Source organism: Cebidichthys violaceus, unplaced genomic scaffold, assembly GCF_023349555.1.
Source record: "Cebidichthys violaceus isolate CVI_PGR_0920_01 unplaced genomic scaffold, fCebVio1.0.p SCAF_24, whole genome shotgun sequence".
NCBI classification, from domain to species: domain Eukaryota; kingdom Metazoa; phylum Chordata; class Actinopteri; order Perciformes; family Stichaeidae; genus Cebidichthys; species Cebidichthys violaceus.
Window position 1 is genome coordinate 3,218,578 of NW_027176417.1, and position 20,247 is coordinate 3,238,824.

General features: G+C 45.2%; 3 protein-coding genes across 6 annotated transcripts in view; 1 reads left to right on the top strand and 2 right to left on the bottom strand.

Annotated features, from left to right (window-relative positions):
- The window catches only part of LOC137879205 (receptor tyrosine-protein kinase erbB-4-like), a 194,179-nt gene extending 189,514 nt beyond the window's left edge, over positions 1-4,665 (bottom strand). For all 4 annotated transcript variants that reach the window (XR_011103711.1, XM_068719870.1, XM_068719871.1 and 1 more), the window contains exon 1: positions 4,281-4,665. Coding sequence is in view for 3 of the 4 variants with exons in the window: in XM_068719870.1 (XP_068575971.1) it covers positions 4,281-4,344 (64 nt within the window). In the remaining variant the exon portion in view is untranslated. The remainder of the gene's footprint in view (positions 1-4,280) is intronic.
- Positions 4,666-6,842: 2,177 nt separating this feature from the next.
- LOC137879208 (receptor activity-modifying protein 1-like) lies at positions 6,843-13,362 on the top strand. Its single transcript, XM_068719876.1, has 3 exons — positions 6,843-7,030; positions 8,864-9,002; positions 12,357-13,362. Exons 1-3 carry the CDS (start codon positions 6,976-6,978, stop codon positions 12,610-12,612), a joined length of 450 nt encoding a protein of 149 aa, XP_068575977.1. The 5' UTR covers positions 6,843-6,975; the 3' UTR covers positions 12,613-13,362.
- A 2,520-nt stretch (positions 13,363-15,882) lies between these two features.
- On the bottom strand, positions 15,883-17,668 carry LOC137879221 (uncharacterized; the record flags this gene model as incomplete). The annotated part of the gene is made up of 5 exons (XM_068719899.1): positions 15,883-15,973; positions 16,469-16,606; positions 16,881-16,984; positions 17,108-17,365; positions 17,573-17,668. Coding segments are annotated over 5 exons (687 nt in total), but the record flags the coding sequence as incomplete, so codon positions are not given.
- Between the last annotated feature and the right edge of the window lie 2,579 nt (positions 17,669-20,247).

Sequence of the window (20,247 nt, forward strand, 5' to 3'; positions counted from 1 at the left end):
TGTGTGTGTGTGTGTGTGTGTGTGTGTGTGTGTGTGTGTGTGTGTGTGTGTGTGTGTGTGTGAGAGAGAGAAAGAAAGAGAGTTGAGAACAACCATTAAAAGTAGATTCAAGACTTGTGCTTAAAGCAAATAACGAGGAAGGCGCTTCACACTTAAAAGACATAAGGCATTAACTTGCATGAGTGTGTGTGTGTGTGTGTGTGTGTGTGTGTGTGTGCGTGTGTGTGTGTTTGTAAGTGTGCACGTAGGAGAAAAATAAAGGCAAAATTAGACAAAGAGACAACGCAGAATCAGCATGCAATTAGGAATTAAAAGGGAGCCTGCAGATTCGGGGGTGTTTACAGTAATTCCTGTGCATGGGTGAACTGTGTTTTCTGTGTGGGAGTGAGATCTCAGTCCTCCCTGAAAGGCGGCATCTGTGCCAGGCTCCGAGCGTCCGACCGGCCAATCTAACTCGCACTAGGAGTTGGCACCTGACGCCTCGGCACAACCGAAGCCAAACCCTGCTCATCATTAGGCGGCACGAAAGGCACGCGGGGTTTCGAACGTCTGTTCCTGCCAACGTGGCGCCGGAGACGGAGAAGGGACGGAGAAGCGACGGAGGCCAACAAAGCCGCTATTTTGCGCCCGGGCCTTGGACGTGTTCCTCCCCCATGGTGTGCAGTTGTGATTCCGCATGTAAATATTTGGGTGGTTTCGCAAACTGGAAGAACAGAAGCCCCTCTGTACAGCCGACGGCGAGCGAAATGTCAGCAAACGGGCTCGTGACGTCGCCCGGATCGCTTCGGAATGCCTGGGAAGAGGAAAGCCGGAGACAAGGAAAAGACACTGCTTTTTTTTCTTCTTCCTTTATTTGAACAGCGTCATCTTTGTTTGCTTGGCCTGTGCGCATGATGATCAGAAACGCTGATTCAGATGGCGAGAGGGAGTCTCGGGCCTCGGAGAAGCTTTCCATCACCCCCACGCGGCACACGGCCATTTGTAAGGCTTCCCTTACGGCCCGCTGAGACAGAGGAAGCAAATAACACTTCTATGAACTGCAATTATTACTCTTCTGTGCAAGCGGCCATATCCCCCCCTCCCCTCCCCCTGCTTGTCTCTTTTACCGGAAGACGGCGACAGATGCACAGGAAGCGCCCAGATCTCCATCGGCTCGTCAGAAACGATACAGATCCCAAGTTATGATAGCGCTGTTGACTAATTTAGAGCAAGATTGAATTCCTTCACCTCCCTCATCTCTCATGCTGTCACATAAAGGGCTCGCGGTCTAGACTGATGCTATCAACAAAAAAAAAAAAAAAGAGAGAGAAAAAAAAAAAAGCTTAATTAGCTTGTAATAAATTCTCATTTCCGCCAGCCTTCTACAAAGCCCAGGCCAGCTCCGTGGCTCCGTGTGTGCCAGCTGACGGATGCCCAGTAATTTGATACTGGCATTCAGCGGGTTCCCCTTTTCTCCCCCCCCCCCAGCTATTTCACAGGAGAGCACGTCTTTAAATGTCACCCAAACACACACACACACACACACACACACACACACACACACAAGTGAATGCAGCATTTGTCGTACACACAGAGCTGCGGCGATTGACATGTTTGAGCCGTTTGTTTCGCTAAGCAGACACACAGGCAGCTCGACAGAGGAGCTACAGGCTAACAGGTTAGCATTTCAAGCTAAAGATTCTCCCCGACCCTGAGAACGCCAATCACCTTTGACGTGAGACCGGCAGCTTGAACCTAAAGAGCAGAATCAGCTGACTCACAGACAACTGGAGCACTGTGCAAGGAAAGCCGGATTTAAAGACATTCAGCACCACCACAACCGCATTGCATGGTGTTCCTAGTGGGGATTGGAGGATCTAGGGCTGAGGAATGTGAACGTTTTAGGATGCAGTAACCACGAGAGCTGCAAAGATGACTTGATGGAACAAACGGGTGATTAATGGCAGCTATTCTGAGAGCCGATTGATCATTTTTGAAGTAAAATGTCATTCAGTGGAGCCACTCTGCCTTTGGATTTGAAAGATAATGTTCACAAATGTTATAGACGACACGATTAATTGGGAAAATTGTTGTCAGATTAATCAATAATGACAATAATCAGTTAGCTGTAACCATAACCCCATTACCATAATGAAACCAATACATCCAATGTGTCATGGAAGTCAGGTTACTTCCCTCAGACTTGAGCAATTTGGGGGAAATTGGGAGTGGAATAATCGGCTTAATTTATTCAGTTTTTGTGAGACTTTGCTTCATGAACAGAACCTGACTGGCGAGTCCAAGATGGAGGAGGAAGTTGATCAGCTTCCCATTGAGTTGACCTCTTAACGAACCCTTGAACTCATCGGCAGGGTCGATCCCGAGCTCTGAGTCACTTCTTTTTTTAATGTTTGTGGTGCGAACATCGCCATTTTTGGCATGTGGTCACATATACACAACACACACACACACACACACACACACACACACACACACACACACACACACACACACACACACACACACACAAATCAGTGCATACAGCTCCACAGACCGGCTGACTGGCAGGAATGCAGCAGACATTTGTCTCGCAGCAGGAGCGCACAGACAGATTCGATCACCATGTTAAACGCCATTGAAGCGAACATCTTGACTCACTCCAACCTGATATGACTTGATAGATGGAGCTTGGTGGGACCACAATAAGGAGAGTTGGGGGGGGGGGTTAAAGCCAAAAGAGTGGACGGATAGCACACAAATATCTACTCAGCATACACCCACACGCACGCTGAACGTCCCGGGAGGCATAGCTCGAATTCTTGGGCTGAATTTGCATCACAAATGTCTTGGATGGGAGCGTATGCGTATAGTGAATAAATAAACCACTTTTCTTCCCTCATTCATCCCCGCCTGACACCCATCCACCCCTGTTTAATAGGCAGCATCGGAGACCCACGCCACAGCCAGCCAGCGGTGTGTGTTTGTTTCTCCAGCCCCCCCACCCCCCCTAGAGATCGAGCCAAAACTCGCCCTGTCCTTGGAGGCGGGAAGGGGGGAAAAAAAGCATCCCGGAATCACGTTTGTGCCTCTGGGAGGTTTGGGCGATGGCCAAGTTCACCTCTGAACATCAATCCACAAACTCTCCACTATCCCACTTCCTGAGTCTGCTACTATTTGGCTTTTTTTTTTTTCACCCCAGTTTGGCATCCCTTGCCAAAGCTTGATTATATCAATTAAGACAGGAGATTCATGGCATCATGAAGTGCTCATCGGCCCCAAAACGTACGACTCTGCATCTCACAGTGTGACGTTATTCCAAACCAAACAGACCACCGGGAGCACATTACAAGTCCTTATTGATCAGTGAGTCTGTGAACAAAGTTCAAAAGCACAATCTCTCAGCATCACAGCCAATCCTTTGCTATGTGTTGCACAAATCATGAACAAAACGTCACACAGCAAACGTGGCATGTTGCAGCAGCGAATACACCTACAGGGGTGCCAGAAGGAAAGCACAGCACATGGAACTCCACCATGCATCCACTATCGCATTCCAAGTCTCTATAGGAATATTGCAGGATCATTGAAGTGATGTTCGACCCCACAGGGGTCCCAATGAGGAGCGCGAGATGCTACATCTAAATTATTCAAAGACAGTTAGGAGGAATAGAAACTGCACCGACCAAGCTCAATTCGTATAAATCAGTCTATCAATGTTCCGATTAGGGGAATTAAATGAAAACGATGGCGCATTCATTCATATTAATGGGACAATATCAAGCGGCAGGCTTCGTCTGAGCTGCGCTATCGTCACAGACTCGCTCTCTTCAGTGGATTTAGAAACATTTTTCTTCACCTAAAGATAGATCCAATCAGGCACACGCGCAAAGTGGCGTTCGCACGATAATGTGTCATGTTTTTTTTTTTTATCTGATGAGCTTAATAATCGGAGGTTAACCACACGGAGAGGAGTTTGGAGAGATTTTTACGCAGAGCCCGACACGCACTGCTGATTCCCACAGCTTAGGCTATAGACTGCAGGTGCGACGACTCAAAAGCAGCATCAGCAGCGCTCCGATGTGAAGTTGTGTTAAGTTTGTGACAGCGTGATGTAGAGCGAACAAACACCGGGTGTTTCAAAAACACGTCCATTCTTTATCATTCGGCACACAAGTACAGCGGATCCGCCGGTTGCGCGTGAGGGTGTTCGGACCCTCACTGGACCCCCCCAGCCCCGCTTTTCAAGTCTGACCTGACAGGGAGAACCCAGGTGCAGAGAGACGCGCATCCAAGCAACTCACCTGACTGTGCCGCACTCGATCGGATCACCAGCAAAGTGACGAGGAGGCAAGCGAGGAACTTCATCTTGGAAAAGGGTCTGCTTGTCTTGTTAAGTCCCGTAACTCACATGTCCAGTCAAGATATCCCCATTCTGTTTTCTTGCGCACAGAAATAAAACAACCACAACGAAAAGGAAGGGGGGGAAAAAAAGAAGAAAAAAAAGCAAACACGTCGGAGTCTTCTTTGGCTTCACTGGACCGCTGACACGGTGTCCGTGCGCACCCGCAACCAGCGCCGTGGAGAGCTTTTTACGCACCGCGTTATTTGTTGCGTTTGTTTATCAGATCCCAGGCCAGTGTTTAGGTCGGTTTCCGCCGCGGATCCTCAGAGCCATTCACTCCTCACGCTGCCATAGCGCCGGTGGCTGGGGGTGGGGGGGTGTGGGGGGGGATTTGGTGGGGGGTGGAGGGGGAGTGGAGTAAGTGTGCAGGGCATGGGGGTGGGTGGGGGGGGATCTGAACACGCCTCCTTGCTGTGATTGACACCTCCTCCAGCCTATTAAATCGGCTATCCGAAATGATTAGGAGCGTTTTTGTCTTCTTTCCTTTTATTTTGGAAGTCCACCCACCTCACTGATCGCCTCTTCCGATTGGCTACTCGGCGTCATCGCTGCTGTCAACACACCTGTCAGGAGCAGACTCTCCTTTGGTTTCCAAAACAACCCAGGAATTATTCTTTTATTGTCACACAATGATTATTATTTAAAGTCATAGTTCATTAGTTGCTTTAGAGCCTATTGGTTACCATGGATACATCCTGTCTTTAAAAGTCTTTAAAAAAAAAGGAAACTATCACACATTACAGTGACTTTCTTGGTTTTGTTCCAGACTATTTTACAACTATTGAACTACATCATTCGTGGTGGTGTATTGAATGTAGACTTGCATAAAGTTCCCTGCGGTGCCAGCAGGGCCAGCCTCTGCAAATATCCACCACCAGCAGGCCTATAAATCGTGGATGACGCCGGGCTAAGGGGGCTGCAGTGAGCGGGATGGCTCCAGCAGTAAACCATTTTCAGGGCCGCTCGTTTTACAAGCCAGCGTGGCCCATTCCGCCCCCATGGCTTCGTGTGTGGACTGATGTCAAAGTGTAAAACCAACCGGAAGGGGGGGGGGGGGGGCAAGGCCGAACAGATATTGATTTGTGATGCATGTAAAGCAGAAAATCGGGGCATGAACTGGCTCTATTACCAAGTGACTCCACAACTTCAGGCAGCAAGGACCGAAAGGATCCCTCATAAATCCCCACCGCGCCACACCGAGGCTCCATTCAGCGTCCTCTGCTGCTCTCTAGGGGAACTTAGAGAGAATTACTCGATTTCAAGCCTCTCTGTGGCTTGCATAAATCTTAGAGCTGTTGTTTTTGGGACATAAAATTACATTTGGGCTTGTATTTTTCGCAAACATTGTGCTCATAGCACTGGGGATTCAACCTAAAGGTCAAATGATCACCTCAAAGTTATCATCATTCTGTGTCCAATAATCAACAACAATCCTGGGATTCCTTTGGCAATCGTTTGCTGAGTCACTTTTTATTAGTTCTCTCACTACTTGAGAGGGCTCAAGGAAACATGCATTGACTCTTTCATCAAGAGAAACACAAGTTTCAGCCCCTCCCAGTCTTATTCGAACAGAATGTCACACTGCAAGCATGTAAATCACTGCTACAGTGTGTACCATCCTCTGTAGTATCAACGCAGAGTGACCGGAGCAGGGTTTGTCTTCGCAAATCTGTTTGTAGTTAAACTGAAAAGTGTCTCACCCTTAAATCACACTGATGCGTTCACAGTCCAAAGCATTTATTAGAGCTCTGATCGGTCTCGCAGCAGCACAGACAGCCACACTGGGTGGCAGCACAACGCAAGAGCAGCCTGGAGAATACTAATGAACGTCACTCTGTTCCTGTACAAGAAAAGAGATAAAACATTCAATTAATGACATTTCTGAGCTGCAGGAGATGTGAGCAGATATACACAGAGTGTGACACGGAAATGGGAGCGCTGTCTTCGGCGCTCCGTAATGGCTCCCTGTGTGAGTCCAAAGAGACGTTTGATTGGAGGGCTGCGATCCATCACAAGTGATCAATAAGCGATGGGGGGAACTTTACTCATAATTAAAAAGCCATGATGAGTCTAACGATGTGTTATCTCACAGCAGGCCTCTGCACTGACGATGGTGCAAATTAGAGCAAAGTGGAAAATTCACTTCATAGATTATGAGTTGTGACGAGTGTGTGTTTAAAGAACATCTTCAGCTCTAAATAAATAAGAAATATTATTAGTTTATTTCCTTTCATTTTAGCTTTGGTATTTGTGTAACATGAGGGTCCTGGGTTCATCATGACTGGCACTAATTTGGGTGTCTGACTTTGTTGCGTCCCCTGTGAGCGGATCAGATGACACGCAGAGCTTCTAGGATTAGGGCTGCGGGCCGGGCCGGGGGGGGGGGGGGAGGCGGCCTGCCCACTGCGCCGGGTCAAGGGGACCTCTTTTTTTCTTTTTTACGCGCAGTTGGCGTCTTCTCGTTGCGCCGCGGTTCATTTATCTGTAACGTTGTTGCGCGAGGGTCAGTGGCTTTGGTACATGGAGGAAGAAGGTAAAAGCTACCGTTGGACCCACCCCCCGCGGAGTGAGCGGAGTGCGTAAAAACGTCCGGCATGGCTCTGGAGAGCGCGTCGCTCCTGAGAGCGGGGCTTGTGTTGTTGGTGGCCGGTGAGTGTTTGTTGGAAGAACTTTCTAAGTGGCTTCAACACAAAATTGATCCATTTGACTTTGGTGTATTTTAGTTGTTGATTGTTGAAAGAATACATGAATAAATCATATTTTTGTGGGCATGCGGTATTAAGTATTAAACATAAAAGCATCTATTTCAGAGATCCTATTTCAGATGTGGTGTGTTGTCTATTCATTCATTCATTTATATATTTAGTTTAATCCACACCTTTACACTGTATGTGTTTCAGTCTGAGGCAAGATCAGGGGTGAAAAAGAAAGTATTCAGGTTTACTCAGAAAGTCGCAATATCACACTGAATATATAGAATATATAAGGAAAAGTTCTGCATCAACTTTGTGGGGAATACCGGAGGGTTGAAAGCAAAACGTAGACAAATGGTCTATTTGACTGTCATACTATTTATGATATTATCAGATTATTAGTGGAAGCTATTTCATGAGCAGTCTAGTGTGCAGTTGTAAAATCTTCATTTGTAAAGTTACCGTCGTGGAATAGAAATAGTACAGTGAAGTACAAGTACATCATTGTACTTAAGTACACTTCCTGAGTAGATGTACATTGATTCTGTTTGAGTGGCGTACACACAGTAAGCCATCTTGGCTTAAAGTCATCAGACGCTTCCCTCGGCTCTCCACAGGTTTTACAGCAGCAATGTGGCAGTTCAACAGGGACGGTTTCCATTGATAACATGTGGAGGAAGGCATCAATATCTTTCCTGAGTCGTGTTACTCTAGACGACACGTCTGATCGAGGAAAAACATGAAGACTCAGCAACTGGCTAAACATGCAAGATGGATGGATCCTCATTCATGAGCATCATTTGTTTTCTGTTTTTAAATCCATAAATATTGAGTCCTGGGACGGCGGGCAGAATGCATGGTTCCTGTTAGACTGATGGGTGTTTCCTCTGGGCTATACCCAAAATATGGAAGAAAATACTTGAGGGCAGGAAGTCGATGGAGTGAAATCTTCCAGCTAGCAGCGGTGCAGCATCTGTCATGGTCTGGCCTTGATTTCTTTTTTTGCTGGTTAGCAGCCAAGTTAGCAGGCACCTTTCAAACGCCTGGATGTCCGATTTCTCCAACAAAAAGACAGACAGGCGAAACATAACATCCTTGTAGCGAATATGCATTTCATTTTTTTTGCAAAATGTTTAGTTTAGATGCATCTTCTCTGTAAAAAAGTCTGCTGCGCCGGCGGGAGGGGTGTCCACCATTTTTCACATTCTCCTTTTCGGTATAGCGTCTCTTTCAGAAACCCCAGTGTCAACACATTCGGTCTTCCTTTGAGTGTGTTCAGGGCCAGAGCGAACACAATGTGCTCTCTGTCGGCCGTTATCAGGCCGCGCGCAGACCGAGATCCGCCATGTTTTTTTTCCGATCGTGACAAATCTGTCCGTTCCACGCGGGTCTTTTTTTTTCTTTCCCGTCAGCTTAAGCTCCCACTCCCACTGTACTGCTCGGCGGCGTCACACTCAGCTCCGAGTCCTGCGGGACGAGCAGCGGTCTGCCTCCACGTTAGCACACATCTCCGAAATAAACAAACGGGATTGGGACTCCGACTGCAAATGAAAACCTTTTCTGAGTGAAAGTAACGGCCTAATGCGGGGAACAAATGGTCCAACAGGGATAACCGATGCCAGAACACAACATTGTTTGTTGCACGAACATATTCCTAATTATCAAGAAGTGAACCCAACCAGATAACCTCTACAGTGCTTTAAAACCACCTAGATCCATTCTCATTGTCATACTTACGCCTCGATTCATACCTTCAGTTTGATTCTTTTTTCTTCCTCCTGTGCTCCAGCTCAGGTCCTTCTGTCAGTGTCCGGCTGCAACGGGGGTTTCTACGAGAGGATGATCAGCGATCTCTGCTCCGCCAAGTTCAAGTTTGAAATGGGGCGGCTGGACCGAGGCCTGTGGTGCAGCTGGCCGGACACCATGGAGTGAGTGCGCCCGCTGGGTCGTGCAGAAAGAGAGGGCAAAGAAAAGAAAGCGCTTGTTTCACTCGTCTCGTGTGCGGTTGAGTCTCAAAGAATGAGAATCTTCTTTCAGTAAACACTTGTAAATGTAATATATTATACTATTAATCATTTTATACCCGGGCCTTCAGTGCTGTCCTACTACAGTTGAACCGCCTCCTAATAACCTCATTATGACGCCACAGCTACGGTTATTATTTGTGTCTAGGGGTGTAACGATACACGTATTCATATTAAACCGTTCGCTACAAGGTTTACGAACATGAACAATACGTTTGAATAATACTAGTGCGTTTGGAAAATGTAGAAGCTTAAATTGTGGGAAATATTATGTTTTCGGTGGACTTCGCTCAAACTGGCAACCCACATGAGATAACGGACAGCTGTCTGACTCTCCGACCCCTGAAGAAAAACGTTCTGCACGCGACGCTAAACTAGCTAAGCGGGAAAACAGCACCAAACAAGCTAACAAACTCTCCCTGCAGCGTTTAGCTGTTCCCTACTGATTCAAACAGGGCTAAAGCAAATCCCCATTCCTCCAGACCATAATTATTGCTTTGTTAAAGAAAACAAAACCCCAAACAAAACACAAAAGCAGTTCACTTACCAAAGCTGCTGTTCACTTATAGTCCATCCTCCTTTCTTTGTGAACAAAGAATTCAATACCGAGGTTCTGGTTCGGTTCAGTTCCGGCCAGAGGTCCTCCTGTGAACGTATTCGTTGACTTTAGCAGAGTTTTCAAAAGCACCGTAGCTTGTGAGTGTCCTGTTGTGTTATGGTGTGGTGTAGCTACCTTGGTTAGCTTAGCATAGCGCCAAACAGCTCCAAACACCAAAACGCAAATAAAAGCATTCTTAGCTTAAATGTCCTTCTTGAGAAATCCGTTTCTTCTCCTTCAGCCATTGAGTGTTAAAAAAACAAAGCTAGGTAAAAAAAAAAAGATTCTACACCAAAAAAAATGCTAAAAATGTCATAACTTCTTACATATCTTTCAACTTGAACTGTTACTACTAATGCTAACTTCTGCTAGCTGCTTTTGCTGACGTACTCATAGAACAGCTCGCGGGCTCTGGCACGTCGAAGAATACGCCCAACATGTCAAACTAAAGATCTGATTGGTTGAAGACGATGACAATCAACAATATCTTCCTCATTTGATCTGATTGGATAAGAGCTCTACTTAAAACAAGCTGTGCTGGAAGCAGAGCAACAGAGGAAGACAGTAGCTGTGCAATTAGAAATTAAGCTAATGGGGAAAAAAATTATTTATTGAAAAATATTAAATTATAAAATAGCTATAATTTTGTGATTCTGTTTAGGCCAGCAGAGAAGGCTTTGCTGGCCCTGACGGTCCTCCTATGGTGACATGGCCATCTTCTAAGCTTAATGGTGTAAATGCAGCACATATCATCACATCAAATGTAAGCTTTTCTCCCGAGAGGACTTGTTTGCCTTGACTTAAGCCGCCCTCGATATGTTGCTGTGACTTTAGCTCATCCTCTGATCCGGATGAACGACACCCTCGACCTTTACGGCCAGCAACTCTAGGCTGTGCCTCCACTCACCATCACATCGCTTGGTCGTGCCCTTTTTACTGTATCTGCTGCACTTTATATATATATATATATATATATATATATAGAGAGAGAGAGAGAGAGAGAGAGAGAGAGAGAGAGAGAGAGAGTGTGTTTTCAGTGTTTTTCAGTCAGGGGATGAGTCAGACAGGAGGGTGAAAGAGCTGGGAGGCCCACAGGAGAAGCTGCTGTCAAAACTGTGATTTCCCTCCAGGCTCACTGTCCTCTCCTGGTCCAGCACATTATTAGTGGCGGTGCTGTTTGTGTGTGTGTGTGTGTGTGTGTGTGTGTGTGTGTGTGTGTGTGTGTGTGTGTGTGTGTGTGTGTGTGTGTGTGTGTGTGTGTGAGCAGTTGTAACACATCATAAAAGATGTGTACAGGCACATAGAGGGTTTGCAGTGGCGTCACAAAACTCCTGGCAGCCACGTTTGACACCGTCGCCGATGTCCTTTGGAGATGGAGATTAATAAAACATACGACAAAAGGAAATTAGGAATGTACAAATACGGTTTGTGGGTGTAATTCTGAAAATCCATTGCATTGTTACAGGAGGTTGCTCTAATTAACACTTTGTATTTTATCTCCAAAAGGTATTTTTTGCAATCAGATTAATAAAATCTTATATCAAAGAAGTTAGTAGTCACCAAAACTCCCTTGCTTGTTAGTTTTAAAACTTTTGGCTTGTGGCCTTCATCAGGGTCAAAAACTTTTTACAAAAATAATTCTGTTTTTAGTAAGAGCCAGATGGCGTCATTCACACACCGCACATCCCAGAGCTATAAAAAACACTCCAGTCTCTCCTGACTTGTGTCTTATTTTTAGACCAAAACAATTTCACTGAGTGGCAGCTCAGCACACTTTTTCTTAGTCCAGTTCTAAGACATAGGGCTCCACAGGGTTTGGAAAAAGCTGAGCTGTGGCTCCGCTGCGTTCTGGATGATAGATGCAACTGTCATTTTGGGTGGTGGGCGTATTTTAAAGTGGCCTCATGTTGTTTGTCCTGTTATTAAAAAAATAATAATAAAGCGACACGCTGAACAATAAATTGCACCCATCAGAAAGAAAAAAAATTCAATTCACAATGAACGTTAAAGTTGTGTGGACTTTTCCTTTTAAGGGACTTTTTCTGCCCACTTGCCCACCCGGCCTCCGGCTGTGCAGTTAAAGCCAGCGGCCATCCGGAATGGTGCAAGGCTCTACTGGGGGTGCTACCCCGTTGGTATGCATCTCCATTTCCCCTGCCCTCGACCACCTAGCAGTTATATTTAGCGGTGTTGAGGCCGACTGGTAATTCTAGACACTCCTTTCGCCTCCTTTTTCCTACCAACAGGAGTCCCTCCTCTGGTTCCACTCTGAAAGGACGTTTCATGGACAAACCCAGAGACTACCTGTAGAGTGTTTTTCTAAAGTAGTGGGAGTGATAGGAGGGACCGCTTTAAGATCAGCGTGGAAATACGGCAACTAACCTTCCTGACGCAAGCTGCACATTCCAATACTCGTACTACCATACTATGTAGTGTGCCAGGAAAAGATTTAATATGTCACATGCAGCGTGCCAAAAATACCAGGATGTCCTGCTGCATCCGGTCGCATTTTTGCAGTATGCAAGCCTGCGTGCTTTCCTGCTGACGCACAATACTCTGCGTAGCGGATATGTGAGCAAGAGGGTCAAAGTTCAAGGTGCAATATGATGAAATAAGATGCATACTACTAAAAGTATTCAATTTGTTGTCGCCCTCTGCAGGATGTACGAGGGGCTGACAAACTGCACCTACCAGGTGGCCTTGAGGATGGACTGCTTCTGGCCGAATCAGATAGTGGATCGCTTCTTCATGCAGATTCACCGGGTCTACTTCCACGACTGCGCCCTGACCGGCCGGCTCCTCCACGACCCGCCGACCAGCGTCCTCGCCCCGTTCATTGCCGTGCCGGTGCTGGTCACCCTGCTCATGACTGCCCTCGTGGTGTGGAGGAGTAAACGCACGGAGGGGGTTTTATAGGGACTCGAGGCCCTCAAGGCCCTCAAGGCCTGTGAATACACGTGGACTCCTGAGGGGCAATGATGGAGCGTGTGGTAAAAGATGTCAGGTGATTTTTTTGCATCATTTGTTATTTGATGCACTTTTACTCATTGTCTTGCAATTGTATAATTCCCACGTTAGTATGAATATCTAATGAAAAACAACAGACTTTAACCATAGTATGTTATAATTGCTGTTTGGTTACAAATAGAGAGTGTCGGAGTGGGAAAAGTAATAAAGGTGTTTGGGATTCAGGGGAGTTGGAGGCCACACATGTTCATTACCATCTGTTGTCTTCGCCCCAAACAATCTGTGAGCACATTAATAACTGAAGAGAGGATGACACTCGGGGAGACAACAACCACTTGAATGATTGTTATACATTTGATTAGAGAAGAAAGGAGCCGAAAACTGAGGAAATTCGACTAAAGATTTGTACAAAGAGATCAAACATGGTGATGACTTATTCATATTCAACGCATCTACAGTGTAAGCATTCGCTGTCTCCTTTTGATGCAAGTGGATTTCTCTCACCCCGGGGATGAAATAGTGAGTTCCTTTAAGAAAAGTGCAATTTTAGGACCGTACATGAGGCTCAAAGTGGACTTTCATCCAACATTGTGTGACAGAGCTCCATCTAGTGTTCTCTGGAAGTTGATTTAAATGTATTCGTAACGTAGATGTGTCAAAATATCTTTATATAAAAATAAATAAACATATTAAAAAGGATAGGAATCCATTTTTTTTATTGCAAGTGATTTACAACTTAAGAGGAGAAGTACAAACACCTTAATTGTGTCACAATTTGATGACACTTGGGAAACCTACAGCTGTGGTTTCCTAGGAGGTCAGGAGAGGACACCTTCATGACAGACATCAACCTGTTGGAGGACAAGAAGAGACAGAGCGCTTTAACAGGATCATTTAAGTGAAACCTTAAATGACTCCCTACAAGACAAAACAAGTCAACTCAGAGAGCAGCACACTGTGTGTGGTAATTAAATACTATGCCATGATAATTAAATACAATGTCATACTTTCTTATCCATGTAGAAGTTATGGCTCAGCACTTCCCCTCCATATATTCTGCTTGCTGGGCTATTCTGTCCTGTCGGTGGGGAATTAATGGCGGCTATACTATCAAAGCAGTTAAAGCCTTCAACAGTTAAGCTTAGTCGAGCGATGTTTGGCTTCCCTGATTAATGCTCAAGACTGTGACAGTATTCAAAGAAGAATTAAAGCCGTTTTGGAGCGTGAACAATGAATTCAGGTGGAGATTAAGAGATCGAGGTTCAGTGGCAGGCAGGTAGAGGTGAGAGCTCAGAGCCAGAAGTTAAAGATGAGACTTATGGATGAGGTAGAGGTTAATATCTCACTTGTTCCTTATGTTCAGGTCCTCTTTAACCTCAGACACTCATTCCTGGACACAAAAGAGGGAAAGATTGGGGGAAATCTGGGCTGAATAGTGATTCAGAATCACTCTCCTCTCCCTTGACTATAAACTGAGATGCCCCCGAGCAAGACATTTGACCGCCAACTGCTCAAGTTTAAGCTGCTCTGTGCCAGTTAACTCCCAGATGTCAGAGTGTGTATATGAACCAGATGTAAGATAAGTAAACTGGAACACTCACCACTCTTTGTCTGGGTATGAGCAAGAGTCAAACATGTCTGAGTATCTTCACAGAGCTCCTTCCTAGAAGAGAAGCAGGGCAGCGTAAAACTGATCAGGAAAAGGATAACAATTATTACCAACTAGGCATTTGATTAACCGGCTTCACTCAGACTTTCTCAGAATTTAATTACTTCGGTTATACATGTGCCATTGTCTTGTTTACCGTCTCACATTAGAATAGGAACATCTGAATGTCTTATTTCTCAGAGGCATTTTATTGTCTCCTGAAAACAATAACAAAATAGAAAGTCATCTATATTTTAGAAATTCAAGTTTTTAGATTGTGGATGAACCTCATTACAGATCCTATACAGGTCATACAACTGTGACTTCAACATAAAGAGTCACGTAAGGATATTTATAAATGATATTATTATCTAAAAAAAAGCACACAAAGTACTGCGACTATAAGTAGCCAACGAAAAATGAAATGTTTCTTCCAAATACCACTGAAAGAAATGCCGTGATTTTCCAAATTTAGATTTTTGAACATGCACTGGGTTTCAAACAGCAGCAGATGGCAGTGAATGCACATATGATGCTCTGTGCTGAGCAGGAGAGAGCTGCTGAACGTCTCAATGCTTGGATGTCACATGTTAGTTGTAATTCGTTAACCTCAGTGCAATAAAATGTGATACATGCTCTAATTGGTATAAATATGGAATTTATCCTTACAATCATTTTAGTGGATAATGTCACCAATATGAGGGTGTCAAATGTTTGTCAGGGGAAGGTAACGAAGTGTTTGAGATTCACGGGACTTGGAGGCCGTGTTTGTTACTTAGCATCTGTTCTCACGGCCTTAAACAATCTGTGAGCACAGAAGTATAAGTAGAGAGGAGGACACTCAGGGAGACACCAACGGCTTGAATAGATCATTCGGAAGAGCGGCGAAGAAAGAGAGGAAAGGAGTGCAGTAAATGTACTTTTATTGTGTAACAGAGACAAATCACTTTGTACTGATGGAAAACCAGCTGCAGCTGTGCTCTATAAAACAGGACGAAGCAGTCAAACGTCAGTAGAATCAACAAGCTCATCAGGAAGGTTGGCTCCGTCCTGATGGTGGAGCTATGTTCTTTGGTGGTGGTGTCAGAGAGGAGGAGGGCGCTGCGGAGCATCATGGAAAGTGACTCTCACCCTCTCCACGACGTGCTGCTCACACACAGGAAGTCCTTTCTTCTTGTCGCAGTTGGAGCTTCACGAATCATCATCGATATCACGATCCTAATCATGAACAATCTGGATGAACCGTACACTTCAGATTTGTTGTACAGAGCTATGACACCTGCTGTCATTCATATCTGGGATCGTTGCTGCAAACTTCAATTAGACACTTATCCATCATTGTGTAACAGGGCTCCATCTAGTGTTCACTCTGGAAGGTACTGTCTTTATATATGTCAATATTCATAAGCCTGGCGTTGATTGAACAGCAGGTTTATTATATTATTATGTCTTATGAACAATCCAATTTTTTTTTTCGAGCAACATCGAGTCACTTTTGAACACACTTGGGAAACCTACAGCTGTGGTTTCCCACCTGGGGGTCTGGAATCTGGTGTCCAGGATTCAGCCGGTCAGAGTGGTTTGCGGGCCAGCCAATAGAAATACTTCACAACCACCGTGACTTCTGTGTCAGGAGAGGACACCTTCATGACAGACATCAACCTGTTGGAGGACAAGAAGAGACAGAGCGCTTTAACAGGATCATTTAAGTGAAACCTTAAATGACTCCCTACAAGACAAAACAAGTCAACTCAGAGAGCAGCACACTGTGTGTGGTAATTAAATACTATGCCATGATAATTAAATACAATGTCATACTTTCTTATCCATGTAGAAGTTATGGCTCAGCACTTCCCCTCCATATATTCTGCTTGCTGGGCTATTCTGTCCTGTCGGTGGGGAATTAATGGCGGCTATACTATCAAAGCAGTTAAAGCCTTCAACAGTTAAGCTTAGTCGAGCGATGTTTGGCTTCCCTGATTAATGCTCAAGACTGTGACAGTATTCAAAGAAGAATTAAAGCCGTTTTGGAGCGTGAACAATGAATTCAGGTGGAGATTAAGAGATCGAGGTTCAGTGGCAGGCAGGTAGAGGTGAGAGCTCAGAGCCAGAAGTTAAAGATGAGACTTATGGATGAGGTAGAGGTTAATATCTCACTTGTTCCTTACGTCATTAGAAAGACGTTCAGCCTCAGCAGGATCCATTTGTAGCATTTTCTGGTAGCTGGAATAGGTCTCTATCATGCCGAAGTATCCGCTCAGTGGCAAGGTCCTCTTTACCCTCAGACACTCATTCCTGGACACAACAGAGGGAAAGATTGGGGGAAATCTGGGCTGAATAGGTATTCAGAAACATTCTCCTCTCCCTTGTCTGTATACTGAGATAACCCCGAGCAAGACATTTGACCCCCAACTGCTCAGGTTTAAGCTGCTCCGTGCCAGTTAACTCCCAGACGTCAGCGTGTGTCTATGTCTGACTTAATATGACCGTGTTCATAGCATTCACGCTCCTCGTTTTGCAGGGATTACTTTAAGAACGAGATGCAAGATAAGTAAACTGGAACACTCACCACTCTTTGTTTGGGTATGAGCAAGAGTCAAACATGTCTGAGTAGATCTTCGAAGAGCTCTTTTCTAGGTAGGGATTTCGGAAGAGATGCAGGACAGGGTAAAACTGATCAGGAAAAGACTCATTACCAACTAACCTTGCATCGGCCAAAGGAATTTAAAAAATAGTGACCGACCCCACATGAGCGGGAGAGAATGGATTGAATGGTTTGATGGATTTGCGATGAACCTCGTTACAGATGTCATTGAGTGTCCCGTTGGAGACGTCCCCATACTCCAGCTCCATCTTCATGGAGTAGCTCAGCAGAGCCAGGCAGCCTCCAGGCCTCAGCACCCTGTCAGCTTCCAGGAGGAACTTCTCACGGTTGAACCAGTGAGCCGGGCTGACGTCCGTTCCAACAACCTTGGTGAAGTATGGAGCCAAAAGGATCGTCCTTTGGCCCGAGCCGCAGCCCACATCCACAGCAAGATTGACCTGGTTCGGTGTCTAAAAGCAATGGAGTCAAATCTGTTAGAAACTGGTTTGTTTGCTTCTGAATCTGGTTCTGCAGCTCTTCTATTACAACAACATCTCAGGTATTTCAACATGCAACATGACCCTTTTTTCTGAGCATGAATGAACCATATTTAGAGGCATTATGTGGTGCATAAAACAGCATGTTGCAGCCTGAAAACTTTATCAAACACACCTCACCTTTTTCTCCATGTAGCTCATAATCCTGTCGATCAATTCATCAGGAGTCACTCTGTACTGCAGGAAAGCGGCTGCATGATCTCGGCCCTCAAAGTGTGTATATCACCAAAATAATTACTGCGATTCTCCTAATGCACTTGGTTTGAAGCAGCAGCAGATGGCAGTAAATGCACACGTATGATGCTCTGTGCTGAGAAGGAACATGTGGGGATGCTTGGGAGTGACACCTAAGCTGTAATTCCTCATCATCCTGATCATCGCCATTATTTAATCTGCAATGTCATTGTTTCTTTGGCATACCGATGAATCGGACATGGCCTAAATGATCATGTTAGAATCTAGAGAAAAGAAACATGTGGCTCAAAATCTCACCAACTATACTATCTATCTAGAAAAGCCAAGTCTTATGATTGTGAAACTTGTCTTTTTCTGGAAGCACTTTGACCTCACACTTTTTGTTCTAAGTATAGTTAAGATGGTATCACCCAAACAGGCCTGAATCTGCTCCGGGCGGCTGGTCTCGTTCTTGTATTTTCTTCCCAATCAACAACATTGATCCTTCCCGTTCACCCGATCAATATCCATTGTCAGATATGATTTGCAATGGGGCTTGTGTTAACAAAGGTGGGTGTGGGGGTGCAGGGTGCCCAGGAGCCCCACCCTTTAACCCCAGCATGTTGCGCCGTGCGCGGCCCTGCCTTGTGTCCTCCAATCAATCAGCTTTGATCAAACCTGTCAGCGGCGCTCGGTTCACACCGCCGACCTCTGCTGCAGTGTGTGCAGCTGAGAGCGTGATAAACACGTTGTCATCCACGCACATGATGTGACTACCCAGACGTAGCCGTTTTATCGCCCAGTCTTTACCGCCAAGTCTTATTACAGTGTCCTCACACGTTTCCACAGACGCCATTAAAAACACAAAGTCAATGGACTCAGACAAGCGGCCTCGTGTATTGCTTTAATATCTCCAGGCATTCCCGACACGGTAAAAAGAGCTATGGGAGTGCTTCCATCGACTGTGACGAGCAGTGTCGCTAATGCCGCGTGGGGAATTCTCCTGAAAGGCAATCACACAGGTAATCCACGCTAAGAGAGGAAAAATATGAGAAATATTGCATTTTAAACCTGGTTGGGTGCATGTGAAATTCTTGATTTGAGGTTTTCCAAACTGGTTGAAGAAGATTTTGCGTGAAACCGAGTCTGGAATTGTGGAAAAGGGGATAAAACATGTCAGAACGGGGCTATTTCATGCACCGGCTGTATACAGTTTAAATATCTTAAAGATGCATTTTCAGCCTAAAGTAGGCACACGCTAGTAAATACCTGTGCATCATTCTCTTCGCTCCTCTGTCAGTGTGAGTGCAGACACATGCAGAGAAGGGGGATGGATAGATGGGTTTTGAGAATAAAGTCCCACTTCCCTGCGGAAATCTCAGCAGGTAAAAGCAGATTGCAGCTGTTGGATGAAATCCGTGATTTTAGAAAATAGTCCTGTTACCACGTTGAGAGTCATGCAATTTTTTTTGGTGGGGGGGAGCGAGAGGGAGAAATTCATCATGGCTTCCCCCTTTAGGTAGCACGAAAACCTTTACATGAAAAAAAAACATGCACTCAAAATTAATGAAGGAATTAGGAATAGCTGGTGCAACCCGATCCTGTTTGTTCTTTCCGTTATGAAATCAACTCGGCAACCTTTGAGGAGAAAGGGAAAGGGAGAGGCAAATCCTCCCTGTCTTTTTATCGTGCCACTGTGCATTGTGCCAAACAGCGTTTGCAATCTCTGGTAGGATATGAAGATCTTAAATCTTTACCCATTAAAACTTCACTTGAGACACTCTGTTTTCTCCACAGCCAGTTGTAAAGTACAAATATGGAGGAGATCTTAGTGACTCTGCTGCGTTTTTATAGCCGAGATGCTCGTTTCGAGATACACTCGGAGGGCTAATCCCACTCTCTGAGGAGAGAGGTAGGTATTGGCTTTGATGATAGAAATGGATTAAACAGATTACATTAAAGGCCAGTCTAATTGAACCAATCTATCCTGATTCTGCCGCTGTAAGATAAATGATGAGAGGGCCAGATAGTATATATAGGTCGAGTGTTCGGCTCTGTAGACATTTACAGGCTGGCGTTATAGACAAAAGGTCCATATCAAAGAATGAGTGAGCTGAGAAAACAATAAGATTCTGCTGTGAATGTCTGGACTATCCCACATCCTTAATAACATTTAACTATGTCTGCGTTTGGCCCGTATTGTCGCTGTTATTAAAGAGCTGCCTTTGTGCTGCATTCAGGTGCTTCAGGGTAACTTAAAACGGACCCTAGTGATGGTAATATTACTCGGCCCGGTCTATAAGCACAACGGCACTCAAGACTCTTCTAGGACAAACCAGGACCTGGTGTGCTGGTAGCTATATACCTATATATCAGTGTGTTTTCAGGTCCTTCTCTGCTGTCATTGCCAAAAACAATAATAACGCACACTCCTTATTTGATTCTGGTGTCAGTAAAGGCGAGGTTATAACCACACTGATGCCAGTCTAAATCAAGTCTTTGCCGGTTGGTGTTGATGATTGAAGTGGATTTTAAAAACTAAATGTATGCTTGGTTACGGGTAAGTTAATGTATAGTTAATGGCCTGAAACATGTAAAACCAGCAGCACCCTTGAGGTACT